This window comes from Bufo gargarizans, chromosome 2 (genome assembly GCF_014858855.1).
Source record: "Bufo gargarizans isolate SCDJY-AF-19 chromosome 2, ASM1485885v1, whole genome shotgun sequence".
In the NCBI taxonomy this organism is placed as follows: domain Eukaryota; kingdom Metazoa; phylum Chordata; class Amphibia; order Anura; family Bufonidae; genus Bufo; species Bufo gargarizans.
Window position 1 is genome coordinate 25452180 of NC_058081.1, and position 10526 is coordinate 25462705.

General features: G+C 41.8%; 1 protein-coding gene across 1 annotated transcript; it reads right to left on the reverse strand.

Annotated features, from left to right (window-relative positions):
- Positions 1 to 3732: 3732 nt before the first annotated feature.
- On the reverse strand, positions 3733 to 4665 carry LOC122925544 (olfactory receptor 1G1-like). The gene has a single exon (XM_044276903.1). It carries the CDS (start codon positions 4663 to 4665, stop codon positions 3733 to 3735), a length of 933 nt encoding a protein of 310 aa, XP_044132838.1.
- Between the last annotated feature and the right edge of the window lie 5861 nt (positions 4666 to 10526).

Genomic DNA, 10526 nt, shown 5'->3' on the forward strand with positions numbered 1-10526 from the left:
TATTGCTGGCATTTGCAGCCCTCTAGCCCTTTCCATGACATTTTTTTACAGCCATATTTGGGGTTCGGGGTCAAGTTCGGGTCCCGAACTCGAACTTTTTTGTGAAGTTCGGCCGAACCCATTGAACCCGAACATCCAGGTGTCCACACAACTCTACTGATAAATATTTTCAGTTTTTTTTTCTATAATCAGATGTTGTGCCTGTGACTAAACCAGTAATAGATTTTAGGTTTTGAAGGGAAAAAACTATGTTCTCAATATAATAAGGCCTTTTATTGTTATTATATGATGACATATTTTTTATTATCGTATAAACTTTTCATACAGGTTAAATGAGAGAGTGAAAAAAAACAACAGAAAAAGTTTATGTGAGTTTCTCCTTGGACTTGAATTTAGGGTTACCACATGCTTTACCATATGGTTTCTGAGCATATCTCAATGTGGTGAAGCATACAGACAAAAGAAAGGTATCATTTTAATCAGCATGATGAGCCCTACCGGGCAATATGTCAGGTTTAATAGGGTTGATCCTGGTGACAGAGCCTCTTTAATAGGCCATATGTACAGCCATCAGTAGATGAGGCTGGTGTTATTCTTAATATAAAAAGATGAAGAACATCCTAGGGCTGTGATGGCTAACCTCCAGCACTCCAGCTGAGGTAAAACTACAACTCCCAAGATGTACAGTTGTTTAGCTGTTCTTAGAACTCCATAGAAATGAATGGAGCATCCTGGGAGCCTTAGTTTCACCACAGCTGGAGTGTTGGGGGTTAGCCATCACTGTTAACCTTGGGTGAGATCAGTCAGTCTAGTCTGAGATATAGGAAAAGATGCAAAATGTGGGAGCTGACGGCATAGCCTTTCCTAGATCTAAGTACCAGCCAGAGAAAGGTTTTTATCTACTGGAAAAGCAGGCCAGATGAAAAGAGGGAGAGTAGAGTCAAAGTCTCTATTGCTCTGTGTTCAGGAGTATTCTTCCTATGCCTTAACTTATACTAGAGATTGGCCATCTGTGCGGGTACATTGCCCACATCACTCAGAGAAAGTGTGACCTTGCAACTTGTTAATAAAAATAATAATTCAGAAAAGCCTGCTGTTTAGGGTCCACCCTGTTGGCTGTATTGCTTTACACTAGGCATCCTCAAACTGCGGCCCTCCAGCTGTTGCAAAACTACAACTCCCAGCATGCCAGAACAGCCTACAGGTATCAGCATACAGCAGGGCATTGTGGGAGTTGTAGTTTTGCAACAGCTGGAGGGGTGCACTTTGAGGATGCCTGCTTTACACAAAGTATTACACCCCATGCCTAGATGCTGAAAGGGGTTATCCAAAATGTAAAACATGCCCCCCATGCCCTGGCCCCTCATATAGATTATATGTACCCTGCTCCCCGCCACCCGCGTCGGTCCTGATCCCTGCATGGCCAGCGCTGCATCTCGCATCACGGGTGATGCTAGGGAGGCTCATCCCTGTCACAGCCTGCTATTGGCTGCTCCTCCCATCTCCGCATGATTTCATCCACATGACGGGGAGATGCAGTGTCGGATGTGCGGGGATGAGGAGAGACGCGAGTGCTGGGGAGTGGGGTAAGTATAATCTATACGAGGGGTCCGGGCACTGGGGGGCGTGTTTTACACTTTGGGTAGTCCCTTTAAATACAAAATTTAGCTAGAGAGGGAAAGTGTAAGAAAGAATTCTCTAAAGAGACAACCAGGCCTATTATTTTCTTGTGTAGCCTGTAGCATCTGGGAAAGTACATTTTGTGCACAAACTGCCAGTACATTGCATGCTAAGAACTGTTCTAATCTGTTTGCATATTAATAGAATTCTTTAGTAAAGAACTGTTGTGCTGCACAATTGCCTCTTTATTGCAACACAACTGCCTTGTGTAGTACCCCAGACCTGGTGGTGCTACAAATTGTTCATTGTTATGTTATGTAATTTACTTTTTGTTCCTGGCATCACTACAGCGAGGAAGGAAAGGCAAAGCTTGGCAGGAACAGGGTTCACCACCTATTTCATCCCCTCTTGAAAGTAGCGAGCTGGTTCAGCTCTCTGCCAAGAAGGGGAGATCCAGTCCTGAGACTTTGGAGAGAGGAAGCTTACTGCAGAGCTCCTGCTCCTGTTACAAATTTCTCTAGAGAGAAATACTTTAATTGCCCTCAAGTAAAGCCTTAAGATTCCAGACAGCAGTTAACTTCTACATCAGCATCTACGGACATTGCTGTAAGGTGAAGGACTACAACCAAGCCACCTATCACCAAACAACCACTAGGCAACTTGCCTCCAGATTCCTTGTTGGAGCCAGAGAAGGATTGCACTTAAAGCCTGCTGCTATTGTATGTATTTCAAGTTCTATATTGCACTTATATAATACATACTGCAGGTTGATGTGATTATGGTGAAATCAACAATATACAGTTTTCCTCAAGTTTTACTACTTTTACATCATAAAGTCACTTTCTTATTTAAAATCAGTTATATTTTGCATCTCCATATACTAACATCCATAGCATTTTTATCTTTACGTCAATGTAGCTGTATATTTTCTTGATACCATCTTGGGGTACATGTGACTTTTTGATTTACTTTTATACCATTTTATTACTAAGTGACAAAAACAGCAATTGCATCCTTTTTTTTCTATGGCATTCAACAAGCGGGAAAAGTAATGTGATCCTTTAATAGATAGGGTGCCTCAGATGCAGATATATCAACTATATGTAGTTTATTTTATTTATTTATTAACCAAATATAAATGAGTAGATATATAAAAAATATATATATAAAAAAAAAAATTTTTACTTTTTGGGGACTTGAACAGTGGTCTGATCACCAGTATAATACACCGCAATAGTTATCTATTGCAGTGTATTGTATCTGTCAATTTTGCACTGACACTTTGCCTATTAGACCTGACAGGCTTACATACATGGTAGACCTGGGGGCCTTCGTAAGGTCTCCAGCTGCTGTACCATCCACTGAGACCTTGCAATCGCATCATAGTGGGGCCAATGGGGGACAGAAGGAGCCCCATACATGTATAAACCCCTAAGATGTTGCAGTTACTACAGACCATGGCATCTTAGGAATAAATTAAATGAGTTAGGTATATGTTAGAGATAACACTTGCTCCTGACGGTGGCAGTTTAGTTCCTGAGCTGGTGCCATTTCTATGCCATAAATGTATGGCATGGTGCAGCAAAATGATAATTGCCATGCTATTCATTTACGGTATGGTGCTAGAAGATGTTAGACATACGAACTTCCCAAAGAGATACCTAATCTGCAGTATGGGGAGAAGTTAGAATATTCATGAGAAGGTCTATCTCAGTGAAGAAGTGGAATGGAAGTTATCCACCATGTCTGGACTATCAAACTTTCTTCTGTAAACAAAAACTCCCACTACTTGTGCTCTCTTTCCCCTATCACAGCATGTATCAGTAACAGAGAGGAAAGAGCTGCAGCTGCATCCCCCCCCCCCCTCTTTTTCCTTCCTGTCATATGTGTACTCTAATATACCAGATCGGTTGTTTCCTGATTGAGGAGGTATCTAATTATTACTTGAGGGCTTTAATTGAGGGCTTGCAGTCAAAGGACTGAAAGAGATGTGGAAAAAATACAATTTGTTGTAATGAGATACTTTACAAAGTAATACATATTCACATGTGCTACTGAATTTAGTAAACATTTTTTTCCAAATGTGCAGCTGATAAATTCAATGTAAATTCTTTATAATGGGCATGGTTTTTTTTGTATTATTTGTTTAAGCGTTCTTATGATGTCTTTATTCCTCAAGCTGTATACTAGAGGGTTTAACATCGGGACCAAAGTAACAAACATCATTGAGAGGACAAGATCTTGTTCTAGTGAATTTGTCAAGTACAATGATAAGGCAGAACCAAAGTACACAACCACTATTGTTATATGGGAAGAGCAGCTTGAGAACGTCTTCCATCTTCCATGGGAAGACTTAATTTTTAAGACAGTGTGAATGATACAGACATAGGAAGCCAAGATCAAACAAGAGGGAAAAACCCCAACAAACATTGCATCCACAGTAATAAATGTCCTCAAAGAAGTAGTGTCACTAATGGAAGCACTAAGCAGGCCTTTAATGTCACAGAATAAGTTTTTGACTTCTACTAAACCATAGAATGTCAAGTTATGAGCATAACAGATGGCAAGGGAGGCATTGACAGAGGCCATAAACCATGCAGGAAATGCCAGTAACACACAAACCTGTTTACTCATTATGAGAGAGTAATGTAAAGGAAAGCAAATTGCTACATAGCGGTCAATGGCCATGGCTGTCAGCAGAAAGCACTCTGTATCAGAAAATAATAGATACAAATATAACTGAGCTAAACAACCAGTATATGACATAACATGGTCACCGGTGTGAGATATGTAGATCAGCTTAGGGAGTGTTGTGGACACATACAAGATGTCCAACGTGGACAGATTACACAGGAAGAAGTACATGGACGTGTGTAGCTGGGGCTCAAGACATATCAATGAAATGATGAGGAGGTTCCCACTAAGAATAAGAAGATAAATCAGCAAAACTGCTGTTACAATTGTTATCCTTTCAGTTTCAGATGTGGAGAAAGCAAAGACGTAGAACATGGGCTCTGCGGTGCCATTGGTTATTTCTTCAAGCATGTTGTATCCTGAAAAAAGGAAGATTATAAACAATAATAGTAGTAATACATAGAAGAAATGCAAGTAAAGAGTTATTTTTTTCGACTGTACTGTAATAGTCATTGGTCATTAAATGAGAAACCATTCAACCCAGTGTATGCTTGTTTTCGAGCGCAGCTGAACATTCAAAAAGATGATTAGTGCAGGAGCCAAGAGTTGAATACCCACTGATCAGGTATTGACCTTCAGACTACCTCATTTTATAGACAATCATCTTGGCTATCTCATACATACATTGGACTTTCAACTATTTTGATATAATTTGTTATGCAGATTCTTGTCATGTAACTGCATTGTAACTGTTTTGCTCCTGGTGGTGGAACAATGATTGTCTTCTTGTATACTACAAATTACAACCTGTTCTCACATTCCCTAATAGTTCAGTGTGTTATTAGCTTAATTTCCAAGTGAAAGGTCACTGATTCGAATCCAGGAGCAGCCATAATGAAGATTTCCCAAGAAAAGAGAAACAGCATTATCCAGCTCATTGATAGCGGTATCTTGGCCAAGAACATTGCCAAACTGCATCATGTGAGTGCCATGACAGTTGGAAGAATACAAAATTAAGTCCGTCCATCCATTCCAAAGCCAAGAGGTGGACATCCAGGCAAAATATCGGAGTCAACAAGTCAGCAAGTCAGCTAATCACAAGGTCTATCAGTTATGTAGCAACAAACATGGCAGTGGAGGTGGATTGCATGCTTCTTAATAGTGAGATCACAGACGTCCATGCAAGCACCACGTGACACGCATTACACAAGTCTGAAATTGTGGCCTGAAAAAAGGTGTCATTAGAAGCGTCGGCTCGAGTTTTAAAAAAAGTACGAACAGTGGATAGTAGAAGACTGGAAATGGGTGATTTGGAGCAATAAGATGAAAGTCAATAGACTGGGCTCTGATGGGTGCAAATGAGTCTGGAAGAAACAGGGGAAAGGAGGGCTAATGGATCAAGATATTGAAGGAACTGTCAAGTTTGGTGGAGGAAGTCTGATGATATGGGGTTGTTTCACAGCCAAAGGCATTGGATACTTGTTCAGGATCGATGCTGGTCTCAATGCTGAGCTATATGTGAGTATCCTACAAGACGAGTTACTTCGTACACTCAAATACTATGGGTATGAAAAAGGATGACATGTGTTCCGGCAGGACAATGACCTGAGGGAGGAGTCGAGATTGGCAAATTTTTTTAAATTATGCTCGTCTCACTTTCAGAAGCTATAGTGGATGATGACTTATGAAGCCTGAAAGTCAAAAGCTTAAAACATTGTTACCCTTTTTTTCATCAGTGTATAATCTCATTTTATAATACTGGTGAGGTGGCCCTGGTAATAACATATTTTAGTCTTCCTCCTGGATGGGCCCCTTCTTAGTTTGGGTCCCAAAGCAGCCACTTCCACTGCTTTCCCTATAGCTCCATCCCTGATTACAATATATAGATTATATTACCTTTAAAGGGACAGACAATTATCCATTACTAGAAACACAATTCTTTCATGATATCACTCAGGAGAGAAATTATGTCAATAGCACACCAAGTGAGGATTTCCATTGTCTATGGTCAGTGGTTACAGGTGGACCTGTAAGACAAAAGTCAATATCAGTGGACCTACATGTATTTACTAAAAGGCATAGATATGGTGACTAGTGTTACACCATCATTATAACTTCTCAATTTGAGAGCATACTACAAAAGAAACATAGTGGACCAGTTAGGGATCCAAAATTGTGTGTATATATATATATATATATATATATATATATATATATATATATATACAGAATAGCATACACCAAACAGAACAGATTTACCAGAGTTTAATGGAGTCAAAAACTGAACAATCAACATAAAGGTCTAAAAGCAAATAAAAAATTAATTAAATGAAAAAGAAACTGTATGTAAACCATTTAAGTTAAGGAGTAGGACATTGGTCTGTAGTATATCAATAGTGTCATGAAAGTCTGTCTTCACCACTATGACATGTTTGTGACTATAAAGAGGAGAATACTGTTCTCCTGCTCTGTCTCATACTTTTTCCTCACGTAGGCTAAACATTGAGAATAACACATAATCCAGTCTACAAGCCCAAAGACATTAATACCACCACCAATGAGCTAAGGGTACTTTCACACTTGCGTTTTTCTTTTCCGGCATAGAGTTCCGTCACAGGGGCTCTATACCGGAAAATAACTGATCAGGCATATCCCCATGCATTCTGAATGGAGAGTAATCCGTTCAGTTTGCATCAGGATGTCTTCAGTTCAGTCGTTTTGACTGATCAGGCAAAAGAGAAAACCGTAGCATGCTACAGTTTTATCTCCGGCGAAAAAAACTGAAGACTTGCCTGAATGCCGGATCCGGCATTTTTTCCATAGGAATATATTAGTGTCGGATCCGGCATTCTAAATACCGGAATGCCGGATCCGTCCTTCCGGTCTGCGCATGCGCAGACCTTTAAAAATGAAAAAAAAAAAAAAAAACAACGGATCCGTTTTGCCTGATGACACCGGAAAAACGGATCCGGTATTGCAATGCATTTTTCTGACTGATCAGGCATTTTTCTGACTGATCAGGATCCTGATCAGTCTGAAAAATGCCTGATCAGTCTGAAAAAATGACATCTGTTTGCATACAGTTTGCCTGATCAGGCAACGGAACTGCCTGCTGGAATCAAGCAACGCAAGTGTGAAAGTACCCTAATATGGGAAATAAGTCTCAACATCTCACAACACTTAAAGGTACCAACTGCAATCTAGCCGTGAACAGATAACATACAGATGCATCTCAATATTATACAGGTGCAATTTAATATATAATTAGAATATCTTCAAAAAGTGAATTTATTTCAGTAATTCAATTAAAAAAGTGAACCTCATATATTCTATAGATTTAGTGGATCTATTTCAAGCTTTTAGTTCTTCTAGGTCTCAAGCACATGACCGTTGGCTGTTTTTCAGACTGCAAATTGCAGATTTGCAAAACATGGATACCAGCCATGTGCATTCCGTATTTTGCAGAACAGAAGGGCCGTCTCCTAATTATTATTATTATTATTATTATTATTAGTTATTTTAAAGTGCCAATAATTCCAAGGTGCTGTACATCCAGATGGGGTTACACACAAATAAAAACACAGTAAACAAAAACTATTAACAGATTGGTACAGAGGGGTAGAGGAAGCTTAGGAGGAGCTTACAATCTATAAGGGAAGAGGAGAACACAGTAGGTGAGGGTATAGGCTGCTTTTGTGGCTGTCTGGTGGCATCATGCTCATTGAAATGGCAGGCTTTCCTGAAAAGTTTCTTGAACCAGCAGGTGTGAACCCACTGTTTCACGTGTCCTACCTCTACCTCCTCTAAGGGCGTTGTCTAAGTGAATCCCTCGATTCTTCACAGTACCTCTGATGATGGGGATAGACTTTCCCCAGGGGAACACCAGATTGCTACCTTTTGAGGAGGATAGGCACACGAGGCAGCCGGTCCAGGCGGATCAGGAGGTACCATGGAAAGGTACCAGAAGTACAGGGGTAGTCAGGCAGGCGGAGTCATTAACAGGAGCAACAGTGCAGGACCGAAGGATGAGGCAGAGGCGTAGTCAGACAGGCAAAAGGTCAGGGCAGGTGGCACAGGTACAGGTCAGGCAATCCGGATTGGCAACAGAAGAGTCAAGGCAAGCAAAATCCAGGGCCCAGGACTTCAGCAGTGAATGGGAAGCACTGGTCACAGATCACCGCTGAGCATGGTGCCCGGGACCACGGTGGTAAGCAGGGGAACAGCGGCGCATAGCAGCCGCTGTTACTGTACCCCACTTATGCCCCCTCTTCTTGAGTACACAACGAGACAGAAACCTTTTTATCTGGTCCGGAGCATGAATGTTCTCTTCCAGCTCCCAAGACCTTTCCTCAGAACCAAAGCCCTTCTAGTCCACAAGATAGTAGGTCTTTTTGCCACGCTTTATGATGTCCAGGATGTCTTTGACCTCAAATGTCTCGTCAGAATCTTCAGATACCGGAGTTGGAGTAGAAGGAGCCGTCGAGAAACGATTAAGGACTACTGGTTTTAGTAATGACAAGTGGAAGGCATTGGAAATACGCAGAGAGAGAGGCAGACGTAACTCATATGTAACTTCGTTGATCCTCCTCAATACTTCAAAGGGTCCAAGGATCCTAGCAGCAAACTTGAAACTGGGAACCCTTAAGCGGATGATTTTAGAGGAGAGCCATACCTTATCTCGAGATGAGAACTGAGGTGGTTTTCTTCTTCTGTTGTCTGCATTAGTTTTCACGGCTTTGTTGATGCAAATGAAGAGAAGTAGCGGCAGCATCTCCAGTGAATCCTTTATTGGACGGACTTTACAGAAAGTGTGCCATAAAATCAAGCAGCAACGTTTTGGCTGTATCCCGGCTGTGACAGTCGACTGCTGAGGATCTATGGTCATGGCTCGGCTGTTGCATTACCGGTGTGGCCATTTATGTCTGTGGGTGCTGCTCTACAAACACTTTTGTCAGCTTTGATGATGCAGTCCTTGGTGCCAAATCTTCAAAAAATCCCAAAAAGAGGAATCTGCAGCTGGTACTCCAGAAGATGTAGGAACGGGTAGAGGAGTACGAGGGTGTTGTCCATAAATTACAAAGAATGGAGAGGATCCAGTAGACTCACTAGTGTGGTTATTATAGGAGAACTCAGCCCAAGGTAGCAATTGTACCCAGTTGTCATGTTGGGCTGAAACAAAATGCCAGAGATCGTTTTCCAATATTTGATTGACCCGCTCTACTTGCCTGTTGGTCTGGGGATTTTAACCGGAGAAGCCCAGCTCAATTTCGAGCAGCCAGCAAAGAGCTTTCCAGAGCTTAGAGGTAAGCTGGACTCTGTGATCCAAAACAATATGCCAAGGTAGACCATGCATGTGGAATATGTGTCTAACGAAGAGTTTAGCAAGTTCAGCAGCCGAGAGCAGTCCAGCCAAAGGAACAAAGTGCGCAATCTTGGAGAAGCGGTCCACGACCACCAAAATAGCTGCACATCCAGCAGAAGAGGGCAGATCTGTAACAAAGTCCATGGCAATGTGTTGCAATGGGGCATCAGGAACCGAAAGAGGTAACAACAGCCTGGGTAGTTTGGTCCTGGAGACTTTATTCTGAGCACAGATGGTGCAGACAGACACATAATCATAAACATCCTTAGACAGTGTGCGCCACCAGTAGTGGCAAGACTAAAATTCTGTGGTCTTGAGGATCCCTGGGTGACCAGCTAGTTTGGAGTTGTGCCCCCAAGCTAGAATACGTTTTCTCTGGGCAGATGTGATCAAGCAAGTAGGATTTACAATGTACTGGTGCTCCTCCTGCTGGTCGGAGAAGTCAAATGACAGAGACAGAGCATCCGCCTTGATGGTCTTCTCAGCTGGGCGAAAGTGAGGGTCAAAATAAAAATTGGAGAAGAGTGCACACCTGGCTTGGTGAGGGTTCAGACGCTGGCTGTCTGCAGATATGTAAGGTTCTTGTGGTCGGTGATGATTATCACTGGATGCTGGGCCCCCTCCAATAGATAACGCCACTCCTCCAAGGCAAGTTTTATGGCCAGATGTTCTGTCTCCTATACAGTAATTGCTCTCAGCAGGGGAGCAGAGCTTGGAGAAGAATCCACATGTAAAAATCTAGCCCTTGGAACCTTTCTGTAGTAAAACAACACTGACTCCTGTGGAAGAGGCGTCCACTTCTAAAAAGAATTGTCGGGAAACATCAGGATGATGCAGAACAGGTGCAGAAGCAAAGGACTTATTTAATCTCCAGTGTCTGGCATTCACCCCTTTCCTAGTAAGAGCTTAG

Coding starts and splice junctions, on each gene's coding strand:
- LOC122925544 (XM_044276903.1), bottom strand. CDS start 4,665: ATGCTTGAAGAAATAACCAATGGCACCGCAGAGCCCATGTTCTACGTC.